The 26,760-nt window shown below is 38.9% G+C and overlaps 1 protein-coding gene across 1 annotated transcript in view; it reads right to left on the bottom strand.

The window, feature by feature from the left end:
- The window catches only part of LOC122802412 (SET domain-containing protein 4-like), a 233,681-nt gene that overhangs the window by 147,158 nt on the left and 59,763 nt on the right, over window positions 1-26,760 (bottom strand). The window contains exon 2 of the mRNA XM_044072034.1: window positions 65-140. Coding sequence (XP_043927969.1) covers window positions 65-137 — 73 coding nt within the window. The 5' untranslated portion in view covers window positions 138-140. The remainder of the gene's footprint in view (window positions 1-64; window positions 141-26,760) is intronic.

Genomic DNA, 26,760 nt, shown 5'->3' with positions numbered 1-26,760 from the left:
AAAAAAGTTGTTCCATCACTAATGTTAAGTACAAATTCATCTCACAACATTTAAGAATTCGTACCTCCATACACAGATGCTGGAGGCTGCTTCTTTCTCTTACGGCATCTGCAGGTCCTGCCTTTTCTTTTTTTCATATTCTAAGAATATTCAGTGAGAAAACAGTATTATTTACTACTTTCAGCACCACCTTAAATCAATTATTTTAACATATTTCACCATTTAAGTGTCCTATGCAGAAACTAGGCATAGTTATAATGGAAAAAACAATGGGTAGAAAAGCAAATAAGATGAAGACAGTATATTACACATTATATCAGCACAGTAAAGGGAACAATATTTTCTAAAAGAAGGAAAGAAGACATACAATGGAAATGCAGAAGTACTTTATGTAAAAGAAGACACTGCAAGAACATTATGGATAAAATTCATAATCATGGTGGACAATGTGCAAACCAGCAGAATAATGCACTAAGCAACACGATGTATGAAAAATTGTAGATATGCCTTAAAATGCCATATGCATTATGTGAACGGCTTGTGTACTACGCATGCAAATGAAACTGCATTTCAGCAAACATGCATTAATATTACAGTTCAAATAGCTCTCAACTATCCAGATTTCTTTGGAAGCGTCTGAGTTTTCACTCATATTTTTGGTGCGTTCCTCATAAAAATTTGTGGTATCCTGAAAATTCATTAAGGATTAAAGTCAATGACATTTGCTTAAATTTCATACTTCATATCATTCAGAAAGTCCATGGTAATGCAAACCAAATTATTCTAGCAACTTCATAAGTTTATAAGAGCCAAAGTTTAAATTTGTCTCTGATTTTGGGCTTTTGTCCCCCATTATGTTTGGCTTTACCTAGATTTCTTGTTCTAAGAGGTATGCACATCACACAAGATATACAAAACAGAAACACACCACCAAAATCTAGAGGAACAAAATTCAGAAATGGCAACTTACTAACATAACATGGACACAAACTCTACAATTTTAGAGAACATGCTAGCCACAGCACCTTGTCCATAGGCTTCATTTGCGCCACAGTACTTCTACAGGCAAACATGACAGTTTAGAAAGAGTCTGCTGTACAACACACTGAAAGAGCAACCCTGACCAAAAAGGCACTGTGTACTCATTCCCACATGACAATGTGGATACCCAGTGCCCAGCATGCTACAGGCTCCACTGGTACTGGTCATGTTAACTACGTGTACAACACAGTACAGCATTACGGAGGCACCACTTTCCACAGCACTGGAATCCTCAAAGGTGCTGGATGTGTGAATGGATATTTACTACAGAATGGTATTATACCTAGCACATTGATGCACATTATTCAAATGTGTGTTCAATGCAGTGTGGCATATGGCTAACAATGCTAAACTTGCTGTAGCTCTTGCTGGTGCTGGCTGTGAGACTATGTGCAGAACAGATCATGGCATTATGTGGTTTCAACTGACAAATGTGCTTTAGCCCCTAGTGATACTGATCATGCAACTGTGTGCATAGTACAGCAGAGCATAATAGGGGCACAAGTAGTGAGTGGATCATTTATTAAACTGGTGTGCTGTATGGCACACATCAGCTAGACTTGATCCTATCAGCTGTTGTCCTATCAGGCATCAATGGTTCTCTTGTACTCTACACAAACTGTGCTCACAGTGGCAGGGTCTCTCTCTCATACATGTCTGTTCTGATCGCCAAAATGTTAAGAATGCTGTCAATATCAATATTCCATGGCTTTTCTTGTATCAATCTACATGTGCCTACTGCTGTGTAGAGGTAATACAGCATCTCTGTACAACATATTGTGTGTTACAGTATTAGGTGTATGCTCAAAAAAAAGAAGTTATGTACTCACCATAACGTTCCATGTTTGTAGTCCATCTTGCCCTTCATTCTTACTGATGGGATCAGAGCCGATCCTCGGCTCTGACTCTATTTATAAGCTCGAAGTCTTCTAATTGGCTCGTGGCTAGGTAGGTATCCCATGGTGCACCAGTACAATCCCTTGATCTTGTTTGCTGCTAACTAGGAGAAATAATAACCAACATACCAAAAGAAGCCAATAATAAAAAGGTCTCCAGTGAATAATTATAACAATACTGACCTGTCTCCAGGTACTTCCAGGATGGGAGTAGGAGGATGGGTTCGTAAGAATGAAGGGCAAGATGGACTACAAACATGGAACGTTATGGTGAGTACATAACTTCTTTATGTTCTGCAGTCCTATCTCGCCTTCATTCTTACTGATGGGACAGCGTCCCTAGCACCTTATTCTTCGGTGGCTCAAGGAAAAATACTCCTGAGTATAGTGGAACCAAAGGATGCTCTACCTCTGGAGGTTAAATCTAATTTGTAATGAGTAATAAAAGTGTGAGGGGTAGCCCAAGTTGCTGCTGCACAGATATTATCAAGTGGGACCCTGGTTTGAAAGGCTGCAGAGGTAGACTGAGATCTCGTAGAATGAGCCTTGATTTTGAAAGGTAAAGGCCTACCCTCAGAGGTGTAAAATGTAAGCTATACAGCTAGATATCCAATTTGAGGGGGTTACTTTGGAAACTGGTAAACCTGACCTGAATTCGGAGAAGGAAACAAATAATTGATCTGACTTCCTGAAGTCTTAGTTCAGTGTAAATAAATACGTAATTGTCTATGAACATCCAACCGATGAAACCTGTATTCTGCTGCGTTGGAATGATTTGGGAAGAACACCGGAAGTTCTATGGATTGGTTCAAAGTGCTATGGGAAGAGACCTTGGGGACAAAGGATGGATTAGTACGAAGAGATATTCTGTCTTTGTGAAAATCAGATAAGGGGGTTTTACAGATTGTGCTTGTAACTCTGACGCCCTTCTGGCAGATGTGATAGCCACAAAAAACAAAGTCTTCCAAGACAGAAATTTCAAAGGTGATGAATAAGAAGGCTCAAAGGGAGGAGACGTCAATTCGGATAGCACAAAATTCAATCCCATGAAGCAATAGGTTCTTGAAAAGGAGGTCTTAAAGTGGCACCTTTGAGGAAGGTTTTGCACAGCCTACGTGACATCAAATTAAAATCTTGTATGCCTAGATGAAAATTAGAAATTGCTGCCAATTGAAACCTAATAGTGACAGCCGCAGATTCCTGGTGGAAAAGCTCAGACAGGAATTCCAAAACCACCGGAATGGAGGCAGCATAAGGGTAAACATTCTTTTTCTCAGCCCAGATAGAGAATCTCCTCCATTTACTGGAATATAGTCTCCTAGTGGAGGGTTTATGAGAGAACGTTAGGATATGGGTCACGGAGGGTGAGAAGACATGAAGCCTGACTAGGGATGGAACTGGAGCAACCAAGCTGTCAAATTGAGGGTGTGTAACGTGTCATGAAGCGAACCTGACATGTGCGTCAAGAGATCTGGCACTGGGTCCAGAATCCAAAGATTGTCCAGGAGAAGAGGCCCGAGAAAGGGAATCAAACCTGACGAGGCCAGTAAGGAGCAATGAGGATCAATTTGATTCCCAACTGTTTCACTTTCTGAATAACCTTGGGTATGAAAAGAAAGAAGAGGAAAAGCATAAAGGAGACTCAAGGGCCAACCGTGAACAAGTGCGTCTCTCAGTGACTCCCCCGGAGGAGGGATGAGGGAGAAAAAGCTGCTGCATTTGGCATTGATCAGACTGGCAAGGAGATCGCAGGAAGGCTGTCCCCATCTGCGTAAAATCTGCTCCACTATTTCCTGTTTCAGAGACCACTCATGAGACATCAAGATTGCCCAACTGAGCTTGTCGGCTATCATGTTGGTTGTCCCTAGAATGTGCTCTGCCACCAGAAAACTCTGGGAAGATATCGCCCATTTCCAAACCCGAATGGCCTCTCGACAAAGTGGGTATGATCTGGTTCCACCTTGTTTGTTGATATACCATACTACCGACAAGTTGTCTGATTGTATCGCAATCATCCCAAGAGGTAGAAAGTCGTGAAGTGCTTGCAACGCCAGGAGCACCGCCCTCCTCTCTAGAACATTGATATGCAGGTGAGCCTCATGATCTTGCCATGTGCCTTGGACAGTCCTGCCTAGATAATGCCACCCCACCTTGTGAGGCATCTGTGGTCACAGTGGCAACGGGTTGGCGAGGGACAAATGAAGTACCCATGGTTAACTGGTTGGGTTGAGTCCACCAAATTAGGTCCTTCTTGCAGGAGTCTATCAGCAGGATGTGATGAGATAACGGCAGGTGTTGAAAGGACCACTGAGACGACAGCAGCCACTGAAGAACACTCATGTGTAGTCTGGTTAGCGGCACTAGTAGTATGGTGGAAGCCATTGTCCCTAGAAGCTTCAGAATAGTCTTGGCTTTGACTTCTCGTAGAGGGAGAAGATGGTGAATTTGAAGAACCAGATTCTGTGCCCTTTCTACTGGCAGATGAGCCAACATGTCTACTGTGTCTATCTCTGTGCCTATAAAATTCACAAATTGCGAGGGCAATAAGGCAGATTTTTCTCAGTTGATAGAAATCCCCAACTGGGCACAAAGTTGAATGGTAATGTCCCTGGTCTGAAGAAGTAGATGCCTGGTGGGGGCAGTCAGGAGCCAGTCCAGATACGGAAACACCTGGAATCTTTGATGTCTCAGGTGAGCTGTCACTACTGCCATACACTTGGTGAACACCCTGGGGGCTGTGGTGAGACCAAAGGTCAGAATACGAAACTGGTAATGACTGTCTCCCAGCCGGAAGCATAGAGGACTCCTCGATGCCTGTCCAATTTTATGTGGTAGCGCCTTGGAGGTCTACTGAGCACATCCAAGTGTCTTTCCCTAGTAGCGGGAGAACAGACTGCAGTGTGACCACCCGGAACTTGTCCTTCTCTATTGATTTGTTCAATATGCTGAGGTCCAAGATGGGCCTAGAGTCCCCTGTACGTTTTGGCACTAAAAAGAATCTGGAGCAAGTTCAGGATCCTATTTGGTCTGCTGGGATGGTTTGGATGACTCTCTTTGGATGACCTCCACAGTTGCCTGATCCCTATGATTGGGTGGAACATCTGGGATCCTCTTGGGAACATTGGGTGGCAGAGAAAAGGGTATGACATAACCTCTGGTAATAATTCTTTGTACCCATTTGTCTTAAGCGATACTTAGCCAGGCTTCTGGATACAAAGAAATGCGACCCCCCCCCGACCAGCTCCAGGGCCCCATATCAGGAAATCTGGTATGGCCGGCCCCGAAACGAATCGCGGCCTCCCTGGTTTTGCGGTCCGCCCCACCTCTAGGGCACCATCTACCATTTCATCCTCCTCCTCTGAAGGAGGAGTCACCCTTTGCATCTTGAAAAACCTCTGGAACTTCTTGAACCACATTTTACCACCTCTCTGACCCTTGGGGTATGGCCTAGAGGTGACAGTAAAACGTACTCCCATGGCAGAGAGTGTTTTTCCTTCTTGAGCACACTGGTGAGTGTGTCTTTAAATTGTGTCCAAACAATGAAGAACCGAAGGGGGTGTTGGTAAAGGTACACTTAAACGGTTCCGCAAAATTACGCAAACATCCAGGAATGACGTCTTAGGGAAATTCCTGAACCCGCTGCTCTACTCGCTCCATCGGCTGCATACAAGATAAGCCTCATGGACGAGTTGACAATAGAGTTCAAGGTGGACAACTGGGCAGACACCTTGTCAGGGACTCCATCAGTACATGTATCTTGTACAGAATCTCCTAACTCCTAAGGGGATCTCTCTGAAGCCTCATGAAGTGTGTAAGGTAGTTCAGCGATCCAAGAGTAAATGCCGCTGATGAAAAAAGATACGCTTCCCGTATCTGTCCATTGTTAGAGGCTCCTTATTTGGCAGATGAACAAAAGAAGTTTCCGCTAGCTCCTTCTTAGTGGCCGCCGCCACCATCATGTCATTTACAGGAACACCTTTAGACAAAAATTCCATTTCTCTGGGTGCACAAAGAAACTTATTTGGTCTCCTGGGGACTGGCTCCACGGCATCAGGAGTATCCCACACCTTCCGACTAACTAGCTCAAGTTCATCTAAGGGCGGAGACACCCAAGAGGCTGAAAGTTGAGACCCAAAAGCCTTCAGGTGCACAGACGGTGCCGGGGAGGGCCTCCGAAGATTTGGACTTTTCCTTTTTAGATCCCCAAGATCTAGCAGAGGAAGAGCTAGCCAGATCTTCCTCAAATGAAGGCTTTAGGAGACCTTTAAGAATGAGCTTATTTTTTCTTTCTTGCAACACACTAGCACTAAAAGAGTGGCAAAATAAGCAAGTTTCCTGTACGTGGATGGCCCCAAGACAGTAAACGCAGTTACTGTGGCCATCCGTTATGGACATCATCTGTGAGCATTTTATGCATTTTTTAAAGCCAGATGGCTTATGGTCCTTGCCTTCCTTAGACATCTCACAGAAGATTAACTTACACACAGACACACACACACAAAAGAAGTGGGAGGACTAGGTCCTCTAACTAAAACGGACCTAAGGGGTACAGAAACGAGTAGAGAGACTCACAAAGAACAAGGTCAACAGAACCTCGTTCTGTCAGCAACACTAATAACAGCAAGCGGAAAGCTCCGCAAAAAAGTTATTACTTATAAGGATTTAAAGCAGCACACACAACCTAAACTAAGTGCAAAAAGGCCTACAACTGCTAATATCAAAGGTATGAAAACAGTAATATAGAAGTCTATATCTACATATAAACCAAGTGAAAAATGGCACACAGGATACCAAGTACTATAAGGCCAACGGCCAACTGTACTTAAAGAAATGCACACAAAAGGCGCTCTAACAAATGCTAACTATTCTAACTGCAACACTACACTAACTATAGCTATAAAATGCTATATAACACTATCAAAATGTGAAATAGAAGATTATCCAAAAGTTTTGAACAAAATGTGTAAAAGTTAGCCACGGCCAAGAAGAAGCGCATCCGAACTCGTCAACACGGCAAACGAGATCTGGGGATTGTACTGGTGCACCATGGGATACCTACCTAGCCAAGAGCCAACTAGAAGACTTTGATCTTGTAAATAGGCCGAGTCCCGATCCCATCAGTAAGAATGAAGGAGAGATAGGACTACAGAACATCCTGCATTATGGATTGTTAAAATTGACAATGTACACATCTCATTGCAGTACATAGGTGTAACATATACCTGATCATCACAAAGAGCAAGGAAGACCTTGTGAGTTCATAGTTTCATAGGAGATTATTAGGCTAACGGCTTAAGACCCTTACAAGCCTATCTAATATAACCTGATTTTTCCAAATATATGGTTCCTATAGGCAAGAGGATGGCATGGGTTTGTACCTATGCCAGGAGTAGATTACAGACTGCCCCATCTATAAGGGACATAGGCACTACCCCAGATGTGGATCTGCGATTCTCCATGCATTGATCCAAACTACCTTTGAAAAGGGCCAGGGAAAAACTCTACTTAATGTGAATAAGAAGCCTGTTTCAAAGAAGGAGCAATCTCCAAAACACATTTGTCTCTACAGCATGTTTTGTTTGAGTCGCTGATTAAGTTTAGATTCTTAGATCAGGTGACCCTTAAACTGTTTGACTTGTGGATGTGTAGCAGCTCCATCAGGGATGGATTTGAGAGTTCTTTCTTGTAGGTCAGGCATAGATCACCCCCTTAGTAGTCAGTAGAAGAGAGAATAAAGGGATAGGGCTTTTTGTCTATCCGCAAGGACATGTTGTTCACACCCTATATTTTCTTTGTGAGGAATCTCAAGAGGTTGCTCCAGCTGCTGTAAGTGCTTAGTCAAGTACATGCCAAATGGAATACTGTACTCGATTATTGGTCTAATGAGGGACTAGTAGAGCAGGACTATAATTTCCTTGTATCTAGATGCCACACCTTTAGCTATAAGTTGTGCCACACAGAAGGCCTTCCTCACTACTGTGGACACATGATGGTCAAAGTTCAGTCTACTATGTATCTATAGTGTACCTAGATCTCTCACTTCTGAGTCTACTCTTAGTGATGTGCTACTGATGTTGTAATTTACAGGGGCATTTGACTTTCTAAAGAATATAATGCATGTTTTCGCATTTACTTTTAGGCCATGGTGCTGGCACCAATCATCTGTCTGATCTAGACCCTCTTTAAGGATATCTATGTCATTGGAGAATTCAATGATTGCCCCCAGCTTGCAGTCGGCAAAAAATTGTCATATAGAGGCCTTCCACATTAGCCTTGAATTCAGAGAAGTATATTCTGAACAGGAGTGGTCCCAGCAATGAACCCTGTGGCACATCACCAGTAACTGGCCTCTTGCTGTATCTGGAGTCACCCATTTTAACAATGTGTCCTGTCCATAAGCCAAATGGCTATCCATCTGATGGAGGGATTTATGCACAGTTTTGTGAGTTTATTTATAATACCTGAAGTGTGTCAAATGCCTTGACCAGGTCAAGATAGATGGTATGTACAGTTTTACCCTTATCCATGGCCTTAGTGACTTTCTCAAAGAAATCCACCAGATTCAGTAGGCATGACCTGCCCTTGACAACGCAAAATTAGGTAGAAAATATCCAAACACTGGACCCTGTGTTATCTTTCCATGGCCTTACAGATGAAACTAAAACCTATAGATTGACCCCCTTTATGCAAAGGTATGATTGTTGCTGTCCTCCACTCTATCAGAGGAAGCCAGTCTGGAGGCTGTGGTTAAACAGAGATGGTCAGAGATTTAACACATCTTCTGGCTGAGTACAGGTGATGCCATCTACAACTAATTCTGCACATTGTTGTATATTGTCCTTAAGACTGCAGACATAACTGAAAAATGCCTTAGGTTATCCTTAGCTTTGGAGGCTATTTATATCTCAAAGTCTTGAATAGTTCCCTGAATCACCTGGATTAGACTAAATAGGGACTTTCTGCTTTGTTGTGCACAGCACATTCCCTCATTTCTCAAGAAGATGTTCCTTCTTTTGTTGTACAACCTATTAATACCAGGGTCCCACCAGGTTGGCTGTGTTTTGTGGTTTGACCTGGGTTTATTTTGGTTGGATACTGCCATTTCTATGTAGTTGTTAATATGGTTGTACAGGACTTTTCTGTATGCCTCTGCACAGGTTTCTTGGTTTTCTGGATTTGGGGGAGCTTGAAAAATAGCTATGCCTTCCATTAATAGGGGGTAACTTACCTTAGAGAAGTTCTTAAATTTCTTGGGGTTATGTGGAGAGGCTAATTTTACCTTTATTTCCAGGAAGACTGCTTTGTGATTTAATCTTACCAGTGAAGACATTACACTAGGGAGGTTGCAGCACTCTCCCCTATTTGTGAATACCAGTTCTAGGATATTTGTTTCCCTAGTGGGAGTGCCGACTAGCTGCTCCATGGCATATGAATTTATAAAAGTCAAGAAATCTTAGAGCCAGTAGGTTAGGAGGTCATATATGTCTCCTAATTAATGGAGGAGTAACTAAAATCACCCATGATTATAGTATTGGGCTGGATGGTGGGTGATTCTAGTAACTTCAGGTATGATGTATAGGTTTTCTGGTTCATGGTGGGGGACCTGTAGCTAGCAAGAATATACTAATGATTTTCCCATGGTTAGTTGGACATGGAGTAGCTCAAGCATGTCATATTGTATCACCAGTCTTGAGGTGTGCTTTTCCCTTGTGTAGAGCTACACTTCTGCCTTTTGCTCTTTCATGGGTCATGCACTTCCAGAGTGCTTTCTGTGTCTTTGAACCACGTTTCGGTAATTGCAAAGATGTCAGCATTCCCCCAAGGTGAGGAGAACTTCAAGGGAGTGCAGTTTCTTGTGAAGACTCATAGCACTGAGTAGCAACAACTTTAGCTTGTCCCAAGTAGCTTTTGTTATTTTGGAAGGTTCGTCCGTTGGGCAATCCCTAAAAAAAGGCACTACAGGGGTGGATAATGTTTTGGCCAATATCTGAAAGCCTAAAGGTGACAGGTAAAGACCATCCCTAAAAGCAGCATTGCCTGTCAACCATGTCCTCCCAGGTTGACAAGTATTGGACCCAACTGGAATGATACCAGTAGCCAAGCCAATTGCTAAAGCTGATAATTTTCTTCTGGTGTTGTGACATCATCCCTGGAGACAGCAAAATGCTGCTCAATACTAGCCTGTGTGTTAAATTGGTATCCTCCTTTGAGTACAGTTTGAAATGCCAGAACCAACTTTAGCTAGTTCCACACTGCTCTGACTGAATGGCTATTTACTTACATATACAAGTCTGAGATGGACATTTATCAGAATATTCCCTTTTCTCCAAGGTATGACAATCTCAAGTTTTATATAAAAGTCCAGGGGGGTGTGGAGTGCTTGTCCTCCACAATGGGGTATTCAGGGTGCAAAGAAGTTTAAAGCAAAAGAGCGATGTTAGATGTTACCACTTCTTCTGCATTTTCAATGTACCCCCCCCCCCCCGCATGTTGGCACTCTGCATTTTAAGTACCAACACCAACATTTCATTAGGAAGCCTCCTCTTTGTCTGCTGCTTGATCAGCCTGGTTTACAATGGTGTGTGTTGCATGCTTATTTTGCTCTGCGATACACAAATGTGGTCAAGAGGTTAGTGCAGCATTACTAAAAACTCCCTTTCTATTATGTCTTTTGGATCTACACAAGAAGCTACAACTTGGAAAAAGATGTGTAAATAAGTTACTGGCCTGGGAAATGGTCTATCATCGCTGAAGCTGTTCAGCCTCTAGACAACAAGGTGGGTGTACTGCAGTATCAGGAACAGTCCCACAGAGGACTAGTGGAAAATTGCTCAAGCTGAACGTGTTTTATTGGTGGGTCACAAGGATAGCCAAAGCTTTGTCAGGAACACTACAGTGCCTCCCCACAGGAAACAGTCAAGGACCTCAGATTATTTCAGAGGACCAGCAGATCTCAGCCAAAAACATAATGGAAAAACACACACAGTCAAGTACATCTATTTAAAAAGTACCATTGGCCTTGTTAGTGGAATAATTTTACATATGGTAAGTCAATGCAACCATCCTATATACTCTTCCCCGGGCTTCAACTGTGCTTTGTTGGAGCAAAACACCCCAGTAAACACAGCAGCATGGATATCCTTCTACCTTTCTGTGACCCAAACCAAAGATCACTGGCCTGATACAGAAATGTTATCTCTAAATGGTGGAGCATGGCTTTCTTTGGCTGTGGACTCTTTGCCATGGCAGTATCTACAGTGCTTTACTCCCGCACCATGTCCATGGGGGATGGGGCCCAGCTGGCATCACTTTTCTTCTGCAGTAGTATATGAAAGATGCTCAGGGTGACAATCAAGATGTGTTGGTGCTGCTGGAGGAAGGCAGGTCTCTTATAATTTCTAAAAACAGGGCGTATGCTGATGTTTTCTTTGTTTAGGTATTTGTCATATAAAACAGGTTATGCAACTCTTCTCCTATATCATGGTATTATTCATGACTAATGTTATATGATGATGGGGATGCATAGCTGCTGATGATATTGCACATGTGGCTAGTTTGCTTGAAGTTTGTAGGACATGCACATGATAAGGCAGGTGTTCTGCTGCAGCAGTTTCTGCAGACATACTTTCATCTTAGTACTGGCCAGCACTATCGGCTGTCATGTTTTTTAGCCGTGTTGTGCTTTCTGCTCACAACATAGTTTCAGTATGTGGTGTTGTACCAAAGTTCGAACTACACAGACAAAACAGAAGGAAATGTTGACAGGAACTTGTTACACAAAGTAAGCTACATAAAGAACAGAAATAAAATCAATACAGGGGAAGGAGGTAGATTCTTCTAGTCATCCTGGAGATGAGATAAGGGACTCCAATCTACAAAGGACTTGCTTATAAGTCTGCCTGATAAGAGAAGAAAAAAGAACAAGGTACTGATAGTGGAGTATGTCAGGTGGCAGAGAATTGTGAAATGTTGCTTATGGGGTGCCTAAATGCTCCACCTGCTAATCGAGGACATGCATGTGCCAGCTACATAAAGACGCAGACGCACTTAATGCCAAACATAAAGCAGATGTCAGGAAGTTTATGACATAATCCACAAAGGACAGGCAGGTTATGTTCTTAAATGGCGACAAAAGGGATGCTCCTATATATGGAAACTAGTAAATACCAAGAAATGTCTTTATTCTCTCAAAAGGACAGCTTACTATAAGTACATCTAACTAAACTGTGGTAAATAATGCAGTTTGTGGGGTATTAATTTAAATTAAGCAGAAACAGTATACATAAACAGCCTTTTAAAAAATATGGCATCACATTTTATGAATAATTCTAATTTTTAGTAGTACTATATAATTTCAACTGTGCAACATCTGTCAAGGAGAAATGAGATGTTGTGTCAGTATTAACAATATAAAAACAGGATGAAGATTAAGGAGGCCAGTAACATGTTTTGTGATCCACACTGAATTTGCTATAAAGCAGGAGGCAAATAGTTAACATTAGAAACAATAGACAAGAAGCTGTAAATTCAGAAAAGGTTAACTTATTGTATTTGATTACCAGTGCCAAAAATCTCAGGAAGAACATTGTGCATTTTGAAATAGAAACACTTAAGTTGCCAGTGTGTGAACGATCATTTACAATTGTCAAGAGTGCATTTCAAGGGGGCAGAGCCTGAATGGCTAACTGAAAGCAGCAGTACTTTAGAGCTCCATATAACTAGTTAAATAAGACAGGAAAAATATTATTTTTCTTTAAAGTATAAAATAATATAGATAAAGGACTACTTTACATAATTAGACACATTGGTGAAGTTTTACAAATAATTTCCTGTCAAAAACTTGGAGATACATTCACTTGTTAAAATGAGCAACTCAAAGAATTCTCACCAGGATGCTGCCTTAAAAAAGGAATTACAACAGATGGCATCTACTCTGCAGGAGTTGTCTTTGAAGATGGATGATTTTAAAGAGAACCTAGAAAATCTTAAAACAAGCAGCCATAAACAGGCTGACACCCTCAAGGAAATGCTACACCACCACCAGACAAGGATAACAGGAATAGGGGTTTCCCTTTCAATGCCAAAGGAGAGTCCTTCTTTTAAATTTAAAAAGTCAGGGATCCAGCTTGATAAAAAGGAAATAATATCCCCACCTTCTGTGTTTTCAGATAATCTGAAAATCCTGATGTTATTTCTCCTCTCTCTATTTTCCAAGTCAACTGCTTTATTAACCAATCAAGTGTTTTGTTCAAGAAGCAGATTTTCTGTGTTTCCTCTTCCTTAAGTCTGCTTTCTAAGTCATTAAGAGAAACCTTGAAAAATTAAAAATAAACTCCCCCAGATATCTACATAACTTATCTACAAGAATTAAAGTACAATCTAAAGCAAATAACATTAGTAGTATATATCATGAAAAGAAAGGGAAAAAAGTATCAGATATAGGAGACATCCTTGAAGCATTTTGGTTCCATTATATGGAACACTTCAAAAAAGAAGATTTAGATACCAACTAAATAAACTTAGATACAATCCTTATCAATATAAAAAAAAAATCCTGAAAACTTAAAACTAGACCTACAAAAACCTATAACCTACAAAGAAATTGTTGACAAGATAAAAGAAAGTAAATCTAACAAAGCTCCAGGGATAGATGGTATAATTACAGAAATTTACAAACTCTTCCCTTCAACAGTAAACTCTCTTTTTCATAAAACTTTGCTAGAAGTCCAGTCAGAAGCAAAAATACCACCCTCATGGAAATATTATCTCATAACACCAATTCTAAAAGATAATAAACCATTAGACCTTTGCACCTCATACAGACCTATATCATTACTGAATAATGATTACAAAATATTCATGTTAATCATAGCTAACAGAATGAAAATCCCACTTTCAAAGACAATAATGATCAAACTGGATTTTTATATAACAGGCACACACAATAATATTAAAAGGATACTTACTCTTATAGATTATGTGAATAAAGAAGATAGAGAAACACTTGTAATCGGATTAGACATAGAAAAAGCCTTTGATTCCCTCAACTAAGAATATCTATTTAAAACTTTAGCATTATTTGAATTTCCTCCTCCCTGCATCTTATTACTAAAAAACATATATATTAATAACTTAGCCTACATTAAATTAGGTCCTTTCACCTCAGAATCTATCCATATAACAAAAGGTACTAAAACAAGGATGCCCCCTTTCTCCTATTTTATTTGCTTTGGCTATAGAAATACTTGCAGAAATAATATGCAAAAATCCAAGAATAAACGGAATAGAAGTTTATGACCAGTACATATCTAAAATAATGCTTTTTGCTGATATTTTATTAACCCTATCAAATTCCAGAGAGTCATTAGGAGAGCTAGAAGAAGTAATGGAGAAATTTTATAAGATTTCAGGTCTACACTTTAATTTTGATCTATTAAAGTGTAGACCTGAAATCTTATAAAACAGATCAAAATGAAAGCTGCGGTGGTGCAGCGGTAGCGTTGTCGCCTCACGGCAAGAGGTTCTCCTGTTCGATTCTCGGCTGTCGCGCCTTCTGTGTGGAGTCTGCATGTCCTCCCCGTGGTTGAGTAGCGTTCAAAAAATTTGCATGAATGGGCGTGCCTTCGTTGAAAGTTGGGCGTCGAGCTGGCACCTCAGCGCCGTACAAATCTACTGCCAATGATTAGCAGACCAGAGTTCCACTGTGGCAACCCCTACCAGGAAAAGCCAAAAGAAAAACAACTTTAATAGATCAACATTGCTATTTTTAAATAAGAAAAAAGAACTACAACTTACAGATAAATCTATCACAGGAAAACAAGAACTTATGCTAAATTATTTAGGAATAGTGTTATGCAAAAATATAAATGAAACAATATTAATAAATTATAAAACCATTATTGAAACAATAAAAATATATATAGAAAAGTGGAACAAAATTATATTAACTTTGGAAGACAGACTGCAATTAATAAAAATGGTCTTATTGCCAAAAATACTACATGTAGCATTAGCAATACAGTTAATTCGTGAAAGATGCATTCTTAAAGAAATAAACACATGTTTAATAAAATTTTTATGGTATCCCAAAAAGAATAGCGTAGCTCTAATTCATCACATTAGACCCTGGAAACAAGGAGGATTGAACTTCCCAGAAATAGAAACATATATAAAAGCATATGTGCTTAAAAACTACAATAGACTGGATAAACCCAAATTATTTTGTCAACTGGAAAGAATTAACAACGGCTATATTAACAAATGAATTTAATCTGTTAAAAAAATTTTTAATAGTAGACAAATCAGACAAACCCTGGTACATACTATGCATAAGTATACAACATAATATAACAAATCCTTCTAAACAGCACTGATCATTACATCAGTTCCTTTAGGAAACTTATCAATGCGAACATAGATCTAAAACTCTGGTTTGACCTTTTAACCCCATTTACCATCATTAAGAACTTTCCTCACAAAATATATAGGGAAACAATAACCTCCTGGGAACAAAATGGATTCTTATGCTGGTTTCAATGTGTAAATAAATTAAATGTTTTAGATACACATATGATAAAAACCGCTTACAATATTCCAACACAGGACTGGTTAACCTTACAAAGCATTCTAATGTACACTCGAGATTTATGCAGATTAATTAATAATTCCTCATTTAAAAGATATTCCAAATCTAATAAGTTTTATGTATGAATTTATATATAATAGTTGTGAAAAGAAAAATTCCATTTCAAATCTATATAAAGAGTTAATAACATAAAACAATTCCCAAACCATTATACTGGCAGTTCTTAACAAAATGTCAGTCATTGCAGATAACAGAAGAAATTAAAACTAATATCTTACTATCAGTTAATTACACCTCTAACACACAGTACTGGAAAATATTTAACTGGAAATACTTACATAGAGCATTTTTAACACCAGATAGAACTAAAAAGATGAGTACTACTACAAATATTTTTTGCTGGAGGTGTGAAAAGTCAAATAAAGCAGACTGGATTCATATTTTTTATGAATGTAATAAAATTAAATCATATTGGAATGGAATCAATAATTTTTTACAAGCTTTATTTAATAAATCCTTTACCTTAACTAAAGTATTGACTATACTAAATGTAAATGAAGGTCCCTACCTGAGTAAGACAAATATGTATTTGTTATGGACAATACTTGCTATATCTAGGAAATGTGTAACCAGAAGGTGGAATTCAAATACACCCCTGACCTTGGAAGAATTCTACACTTTACTGAAGACAACTGCATCATTGGAAATAAAAATCAAAGAACTACGAATCTATCCCAGGCCATTGGTAAATAATCCTTAGAAGAAAGTTATATCTTTGTTGGACACTCTGCAATAATCAACATTGTATCTCTGACAACTGATCTATTAATGCTATATTTAATAACAAAGTTTATATAACTGAAAGTCAGGCTATTGTAAATATTGTATATTTTAAAATATTATGTAAATGTTATTTTAACTGAAAATAAAAAAAATTGAGGAAAAAAAAAGGAGTGCATTTCATAACAAAAAGAGCAAAAACAACATCAACAACAAAAAGTAAACTGAATGAGAAATAAAATACAATAATCAAAATCAAATATAATACAATAATCAAAATCAAATATAACTAGACCTAAACTAGTCAGTAATTTTATGAGCTATATTAATAAACTCCATCTAATTAACTTTTCTGCCTAAAGCGAAGTGACATCAGCTATTTTTGATAATCTCAATATTCTACATTACAAATCTTAATGAGACATCTAACATATCACAAAGAAAATAAAAATAAAATCCTACTGGAGCCCTGCAGAGTTGCATAGAAAAAAACAATAAAATAACTGAATGTACAACTTAAAAATAAGAACAAAAACACAAAGTGAAAACTCCAAGTAGTTCAGAGAACTCTGCACTGACAAACACCCAAGAATTAGTGCCTTCACACTTTCACCCTTCATATTACTAGGGCAAACGAATGCTCAAATGCCAAAAGTACCTTTGAGTAAAACTATACTAAAACTAAAAATGAAATGTGGTGAATAAAAAAAGGCAACAGTGCAGACATAACCAATAACCTGTATAATGTTATGACAGAAGAAAAAAACAGAACATACAGTGTTGGTACAATTAGACATCTAATACTGAAATATTTAAAATAATCCAAGTCTCCCCTCATGCATAACCGACTTATTTTCCCTTAACTATACAGTACTGACTAAACAAATATAAGAATATAATCAAACATTTAAAAATTTAGAATAGTTTTTCATTACCCCAGCGTCACGTTATTGCTATTAGTGGGAGACGCAATAGCTGTACTATACTATGATGCCTTGGCAAAGAGGTCCTTCTTTTCTCCCTCCCTCATCACTTAACAAAATTTACCATTAAGACCATATTTTATTATTTCCATTTATACACTAAAATGATGCATCTGCAATGCCTGCCTTATATCAAGAAATTACTAAATTCTAACACTTTGCATTCTGATGCAAATACTTAAAAAAGATCCTTGCTCATCAAAAGCAAAGAGCACCACCATCAAACCATGAAAACTCAAATTTAAAAAAAAAAAAAAGAAGAAAAAAAAATAGCACACAAAAACTATTTAATGAAAATCAACCTACCCACCCCAAACTAGCAATAATGTGTTTTAACTCCACTATACAAGGCCAAAACCAAGTAAATTCATCTGTAGAACCATTTAATTTACATAAAACGATACATATTCAATGGAATGCTTATTTAAGAGCACCAAGGCTAAAATAGCATGTACAGCAATTCCAAACACAGCAGTGTGAATCCGATTTATAAAATTTAACTAATACTAAAACACAGACATAATACAATCTTAAAGAAATGGAATGAAACTAAAAACTTAAATATACAATTATTTTGTAAGATGTCTGGATCCAAAGTATTAGAACATCTACAGAAAAATCCTTAAAATATCCCCCCCATTAAGAAAACTCTACTGCATGCAGTTCAGGATCATTAATGCTCATCTCTCACACCAGTTAAAAAAGATCAGTACTTTCCATCAAGTACAAGAAACTACAACAAAATGACTGTGACTCTGACAATGCAGACAACCTGCATATCTTGTGGTACTGCTCATATACCAAAATATGGCTTAATCCAATATCCCAAGATACAGAATCACATTCCTGAAATCAAATCTATACCTTGACAATTAGCAATCCCCCAGATTTCAACTTCACACACTTATGACAGGTACCTATTTCTTCTAATTGCTCGTTTTCCTCACTTAAGTTACATATTGCTCAAAACTGGCTAAACCTCAAATCTCTACCTTGATAGATATATTACAGAAGCTGTTCCAACTACCTAACAGCATTTAAAACCCTACCCAAATTTAGTTCTTATTCCAAGAGCAAAAACACAAATACACAGAACTGGTTATTATCAATGAATATTTTATTAAAGTTTATATGACCTCCTCAATCACAACCAAAATCAGTCATACACATCATACCTCATAAAGGCAAAATCTTTAACGCTGTACCCTTTTTTTTCAACTACTCTACAATACCCTAGACAAATTGGCTAAACCCAACATACAACAACTGGTATCTATGTCTGCCCACACATACCAAGCCTTTAAATGGCAGAAGAGAAGTCTCTATAGTAAACATATTATGTACTAATTTTTGTATACAGTATACATTTTTACTTTAGTTTTACTGTTTTCATTAATGACACCAACAACACAGTATTTGTTAAACAAAAATATTAAAAAGTGTTTTAAAAATACATATACAAATAAGATGCATACTGGACACCATCAGAATGTGGAACGGCACTTAAAAGAAACTGGAATGGACGCATGCGTGCTTTCCAGTTTCCATAATGCCAATCCGGAAATGTTCAAATGCACATCAACGAATGCTCCTGTGCATTCGCTAATATGGGATCGACATTCTGATAACAGATCACACTACAGTGGGAATCAGGAAACTTACCCTTTTCCTCCCTGTAATACAATCTTGGAGCTGGAATATATAATATGCAGTGGGTGTGGGAGTGGTGTGTGTATAGATATAGGTATATCTATATATCTATACGGGTCTACTTCAAAATGCTGAAATTTCATAACATTGAAATTCAAAACACTGAGACCAAAACATCGAAATCCCAAAACACTGAAAACCCAAAAGAATGAAAACTCAGAACATCGAAAGTGTGCTTCATAACATTGAAAACTACATTTTGCATGTAAATAAGATCCCCTCCACCTATAACAACACCTAATTAACAAATACACTTTCTACTACGTTTCTGCAGGGGGGCAAGCCACCCTGCTCTCCCCATGTGGGGGGCTCTGCCCTCCACCCCCCCCCCATAAATTAAATATACCAACTTCAAGATCACACTACAGTGGGGAAAAAGTTAAATTTCCTAACCTCACTGTATTGTGATCACCATACACTCTTCTTCTTTCGGCTGCTCCCATTAGGGGTCGCCACAGCGTATCATCTGTTTCCATTTCTTCCTGTCCTCTGCATCTTGCTCTGTCACACCAACCACCTGCATGTTCTCTCTCATCACATCCATAAACCTTATCTTAGGCCTTCCTCTTTCCTGTTACCTGGCAGCTTCATCCTTCGCATCTTTTTCCCAATATACTCTACATCCCTCCTCAGCACATGTCCAAACCAATGTAATCTTGCCTCTCTGGCATTGTCTCAAAACCTTCCAACCTGGGCTGACCCTCTAATATACTTATTCCTAATCCTGTCCACCCTCGTCATACCCAGTGCAAATCTTAACATCTTTAACTCTGCCATGTCCAGCTGACTCCTGCCTTTTTGTCAATGCCACCGTCTCCAACCCATATAACATATCTGGTCTCACTACCCCCTTGCAGACCTTCCCTTTCACTCTTACTGGTACTAGTCTGTCACAAAATCACTCCTGACACTCTTCTCCACCCACTCCATCCTGCCTGTACTCTCTTCTTCACCTCTCTTCCACACTCACCATTACCCTGAACTGTTGATCCCAAGTATTTAAACTCATCCACCTTCACCACCTCTACTCCTTGCATCCTCACCATTCCTCTATCCTTCCTTTCACACACATATATTCTGCCTTAGTCCTGCTGACCTTCATTCCTCTTCTCTCTAGAGCATATCTCCACCTCTCCAGTGTCTCCTCCACCTGTTCCCTACTCTCACTACAGATCACAATGTCATCTGCAAACATCATAGTCCACAGGGACTCCTGTCCATCACCATTGCAAATAAGAAAGGGCTCAGAGCTGATCCTTGATGTAATGCCACCTCCACCTTAAATGCATCCGTCACTCCCACCGCAGATCTCACCGCTGTCACACTACCCTCATACATATCCTGTACCACTCTTACATACTTCTCTGACACTCCCAACTTCCTCATACAATACCACAACTCCTCTCCAGGCACCCTGTCATATGCTTTCTCTAAGTCCACAAAGACACAATGCAACTCCTTCTGACCTTCTCTGTACTTCTCCATCAACACTCTCAGAGCAAACATCACATCTGTAATGCAAACCATACTGCTGATCACCAATCATCACCTCCCTTCTTAATCTCGCTTCCACTATTCCTTCCCATAACTTCATGCTGTGACTGATCAATTTAATCCCTCTGTAGTTACTACAGCTCTGCACATCACCCTTATTCTTAAAAATGGGTACCAAAACACTTTCTCCATTCCTCAGGCATCCTCTCACTTCCCAAGATTTCATTAAACAATCTAATTAAAAACTTCACTGCCATTTCACGTATGTCATCTGGACCAACAACCTTTCCATTCTTCATCCTCTTCATAGCTATCCTTACTTCCTCCTTGCTAATCCACTGCACTTCATGATTCACTATCCGCACATCATCCAACCTTCTCTCCCACTCATTCTCTTCATTCTTCAGCCTCTCAAAATACTCTTTCCATCTGCTCAACACACTCTCGTCGCTTGTAAGTACGTTTCCCTCATTATCCTTTATCACCCTTACCTGCTGCACATCTTTACTAGCTCGGTCACTCTGTCTAGCCAATCAATACAGGTCCTGTTCTCCCTCCTTAGTGTCCAACCTTTCATACAACTCTTCATATGCTTTATCCTTAGCCTTCGCCACCTCTTTGCCATGCACCTCATCTCCTTAGACTCCTGTCTACTTTCTTCATCTCTCTGACAATCCCACTTCTTCTTTGCCAACCTCTTTCTCTGTATACTCTCCTGTACTCCCTCATTCCACCACCAGGTCTCCTTGTCCTCCTTCCTCTTTCCAGATGTCACAACAAGCCCCTTTCTAGCCATCTCCCTTACTAGCTCTGCTGTAGTTACCCAGCTATTTGGTAACTCTTCACTGCCACCCAGTGCCTGTCTTAAGTCTTCCCTGAACTCCACCTCACAATTACCTTTTTCAATTTCCATTTGATCCTTGGTGCTGCCCTCACACTCTTCCTCCTCTTCTTGATCACCAATGTCATCCTACAAACCACCATCCTATGCTGCCTAACTACACTTTCCCCTGCCACCACTTTACAGTCTCCAATCTCCTTCAGACTGGCCCTTCTACATAAGATATAATCCACCTGTGTGCATCTTCCTCCACTCTTGTATGTCACCCTATGCTCCTCCCTCTTGTTAAAATATGTATTCACCACAGCCATATCCATCCTTTTCGCAAAATCCACTACCATCTGACCTTCTGCATTCCTTTGCTTAACACCATACCTACCCATCACTTTCTCATCCCCTCTGTTCCCTTCACCAACATGCCCATTGAAATCTGCTCCAATCACCACTCTCTCATCCTTGAGTACACTCATCACCACTTCATCCAACTCACTCCAAAATTTTTCTCTTTCTCATTCATCGCACACTCAACTTGTGGAGCATATGCACTAACAACATTCATCATTACACCATCAATTTCCAGCTTCATAAACATCATCACTGACACTCTTTTCACCTCCAAAACACTCTTAGCATACTGTTCCTTCAGGATAACCCATACGCCATTTCTCCTCCTATCCACACCATGATGAAACAATTTGAACCCGCCTCCGATACAGCTAGCCTTGCTCCCCTTCCATCTGGACTCTTGCACACACAATATACCAACCTTCCTTCTGTAACAAAATTAACTTTTCCCCACTGTAGTGCGATCTTGGAGTTGGTATATTTAATTTACGGGGGGTTGTGGTGGGTGCAGTGGGGCTTGCCCCCTTGTAAAAACATAGTAGAAAGTGTGTTTGCTAGTTAGGTGCTGTTATAGGTGGAGGGGATCTTATTTACATGTGCAATGTAGTTTTCAATGTTAAGAAGCTAAGTTTCAATATTCTGAAGTTTCATTGTTTTGGGTTTTCAGTGTTTTGAATTTTCGATGTTATGGTCTCAATGTTATGAATTTCAACGTTATAAGATTTCAATGTTTTGAAGTAGAACCATCTATACATATACATGTGCATGTATATACAGATGCCGGATAACTGTAGTTTCTGGTTGCTTGAGAGTTACTATTAAAAATAGGCCTGACTAATACTGTACCCTATACTATTTGTTTGGTTTGACTTGGTCTTCGGTTGGGGAGAGAGGGAATTTATTCCCATCTTCCTTTTTAAAACTCAAACTCTAAAAACGTAAGGTATGTTTCTGCGGGGGGGGGGGGACAGAAAGGGCAAAAGATGAAAATTGTACTGTATTTCTTGGATTTTTTTTTTCTGGTTGCTTGAGTTCTGGTTAACAGAGTTTACTGCATATTTTATTATACACACACACACATATATATAAAACGGTTACCTATCAAAACATCAGATTTCTATGTGTAGTCATATACAGTTGCGGATTTCAAAGCTGTTTAAGTGAATGACATTTTTAACAAATAGGGTTTTTCCCTTATATATTTTTTATAATAAGCACTAGTTGCATCAGTGCTGTTGCTTTAATAGTGGCGATTTAATTGTTTAATTGGTTTGGAATGTAAATGTTAATGAGACAGATATTATATATAGTGTGTGGTTACTGTGTGAATGTATTCTGAAGAAGTCATTACTAATCAGTTGACGAAAGCGCTTAATAAATTCATACCAGCTTGGATTATTTCTCCGTGCCTTTCTTTTCTTTGGTTTATTTTATATATCACATAAACAATGCATTTCTTCACAAAACTAATTAGTCTGTGTACCATTTTTCAACATAAAGCACTTGAAACATACCTCATTTAGCAGAACAGAATGGAAGGTGTCTCTTCTACCTCCCCTTACCACAAAAATGAAGATATGAACAATACAAGGGATACCACATAAGTAATGTATATGTTTTTTACACAATTATCATGCTGTCTACACATTTTCAAAATAAAAGCACTTGAAACGCTCTTCTCATTTAGGGCAACAGAATGGTAGACTGCAGCACCACACACATGTAAGGGGTCTGTAAAAGTACCCATTATGTCAACATTCACATAGTGAAGACTGAAAAGTTGTGTCATTGACTACTGGAAGACTGTTATCATTTGTAAATAGCAAAGAAGTCAATTTATGAATGCCACACAATTTTTCACTTTGTCCACTACTCCTGTGGATGTGGCCCTGGGCCATCTGAGAAGCATAACGCCAGTGCCAGAGACATGTACAGTCATATGGTATTGGAGAGAAATAGTAAATTGGGAAAGCAAATGTTAAGAACAATAGCTCTGCAGAAAGTACAACTTGTCTGGGTCACAAATGTAAATGCCTGTAAAACCTGCCTACACCATCCCTGAAGTACAAGTGCATACAGATAAAACTTATTTTCCTCCTGGCTATATAAATACATTTGTAACAGTTTACAAAATATAAAATGTCCCAGAATAACAGAACCATACCACAGCAAAATAAATGGCTTCTCTGCAGAGAAATCACCTTCAAAAATATTAGCATTCTTCTGTTTTGTCCAACCACATCCTCATCTTCAAGTTCCCTAACTACATGGTTACTTTTTTATAACTTAGGTTCAACCCTCTGAGCACTGTGAAGATGCAAATAAGGTGTGAATTCATTAAAATTGCTGAATATCAAACTTTTGACTGTGTAGCAGATGTAAATATAGTGTAGGCTCTACACCACTGTTAGGTGATAATGGCTTGCAAATGTGAATGATAAGTGTGAGCAAAGCAAAACACAACAGCAAACACATGTATAAATTATTGTGTGATCCCTCCTTCAACTAAATATGTTAGCCACACAATGTACAACTGGGAATGACCAAGTGTATGAACTGTTAATACTTGTTATGACATGTGAATTGCTTGTATGCACATGATTTTATTACTGTTGCAAAACAGTGTCTGTGGCAAAGTCAGATAACTCACTATAACTATGTTTTGTAAGTGCAATAGATTGGTGGTTCACAGAGCTGTCTGTTTCAAGATTGCTTCGTTTTTTTGTCTTTTTTGCCTTTACCATCTGTGCGTTTCATGGCTTAACAGAAATGAGATTAACTGGCTAATAATTGGAAAATTAATGTCAGTTGCCTTATAAAGTGCAAATGCATAATATGGCATTGTGTGGTGGTCAGCAACATGGAAGGTAATGACTACAGAAATTGCACGTTACCCAATTGTTATGTGACATAAGATGTAAATACGTTCAGATAAACAAAATAGAAGATAGGTAAATTGGGGTTGGAGTCCAATAGTAGTTATTTTTACTGTAGAATGGTCATAATGAATATTTCCAGAAATAAAATGGGTGCTTCTGCCAGTTAAATTTGCATTCTGCTTACCTATGTGCAAACAGGGTTCAGAACTTAAGGAATAAACTAAGATTTAATAGGTTTTGCCATCCTTCTCACAAACAGGATTAGCTGTGAGGCACCAGGTGCAAGTACAATGGGTCATGGTCAAACCACAGAGGAGCCAGGGTTTGAATTCAGCACAATACACTTTTTAAATTATGCTGTCCCACTGTCATTTTTCCAATAAATGTGATTATAAACTAAATACTGCATACCAATAGCTCTGTTTAGCAGGTTGATTGAGCACAAACATATTATTTTAGGTATATATGTATTATGTGCATAACTGGTTTATCACTATAATGATGATCATGTTATAAAAAATGCAGTAGTGCAGCTCTGATGGACACAATAGTTTACCGACAATATACACCCCTCCCATAACCCAAGTAAAACTGTAAAAAAGAATGCCTGAGAGGCATGTACCACAAATCAGAAACCTATTAAGTAAAGTAATGCAAGTCTGTACATTTCCAGTAGACTGACAGACACTACTCCTGCATCACAACTGAGCATGCATAAGCCAGGGCCTTGTAATGGCGCAAATATACACAGGTGTAACTCAAGTACAGGACTAGTCTCTCTTTTAAACTGTACATCTGTGATGACCATGACTGACAAACACTTCTTCTGTTGTAATGAGGAATTATCACCTGTGTGGAAATCTATGCATGCTCTTTTACATACGTTTGAATCCCACCTTGTACAAATTACTTTTAACACTGTGCAACTCCCCACAACATATGTGCCAAATCATCTCATTAATCCTTCTGAAGTCATGGCTTAAAAGCAAAGTCATTAATCATTTCAATGTTAACCAGCAGAAAAAGTGTGACCAGGTGTAGCAGCACACATACCATAAATTAATGACATATATCAAATTATTATTACTGTTTCATAAACTCCATTCTTTATTTGGCAAGGTTTCACTCCACTTAACATCAAGCACATGTGGTTGGTATGGTTGTGTGTGTTTTTGCACTGTTCATAAAACACTTGCACTGTTGTTGGATGATCATTGCAGGCATGGCAGAAGATGGGAAAGGTGGTGCCAAATTCAGGGCACAGAAGTGCGTTATGGAGGAGTCAAAAATATTTGTTGCACTCCTCATGATAAACTACAGCCATAGGCTACTGCAGGGGAACTATACAGGGTCTCAGTTATAAGGCTGAAGCTTGGAACAGCCTAGCCAAGGCTGTCTACAGTTCAACTGGAGTATCACACACCAGGGAGCAATGCAGGCACCATTACAGTGATCTGAAATGGCGCAAGCAGGTACAACTCAACCAGTGACTGGACGAGTCTAGAACTGTGACATCCCACAATTGTGCAAGTATACAGATAAAACAACTTTAAATGTTATGGAACTCTATAGATAGCGGAGACTGAGAGAGGAAAGCAGTATGTATGCAGCACAAATGAACATGATTATATTAAATATATTGGTATTCAACAGATAAACTGTAAAAGCAAGCAAGCATGCATGCTTTCTTCTATAGGTCTTGGTGATTGTATTGAGCAAGTGTAATACTGTATTCGGAGTAGGTGGGTCCATTTCCCACAAGTAACCTATACATTCACATTTATCAAGCATTTTTTTTTAATTTTTAATTGTAGCAATATTGGTTTTAATGCCATTTTGTTAAATTAATCTGTAGAGTCTTTAAAAGCATACATGGAATATTTGCATATCCCATGGATTACTTGTAACAGTTCTCAATCATTTTTGGACTTGGGAAAGCTGTATAGATAGCTAATAATAATATTGTAATAATAATATTGTAATAAAACCATGAATTTGACAAAACCATGAATGTGGCATTTAATGGTGCTAATCAGCTCTTTTCTTCTTTTGTCTCACCCCACTCCTTATCTTTCTTTTTTTAATGTAAAACACACCTCTCTACTGTATTCTCCACTCTGTCTCTGTAATCAGTTTCTCTGACTTTTTTTCCTTATCACTAATAGGGCACCTTGCAACTGTAAATCTACTATTTTATTTTACTTCA

Source organism: Protopterus annectens, chromosome 5.part0 (assembly GCF_019279795.1).
Source record: "Protopterus annectens isolate FY-2018-M chromosome 5.part0, PAN1.0, whole genome shotgun sequence".
NCBI lineage: Eukaryota > Metazoa > Chordata > Ceratodontiformes > Protopteridae > Protopterus > Protopterus annectens.
This window is presented reverse-complemented; position numbering and strand designations above follow the sequence as displayed.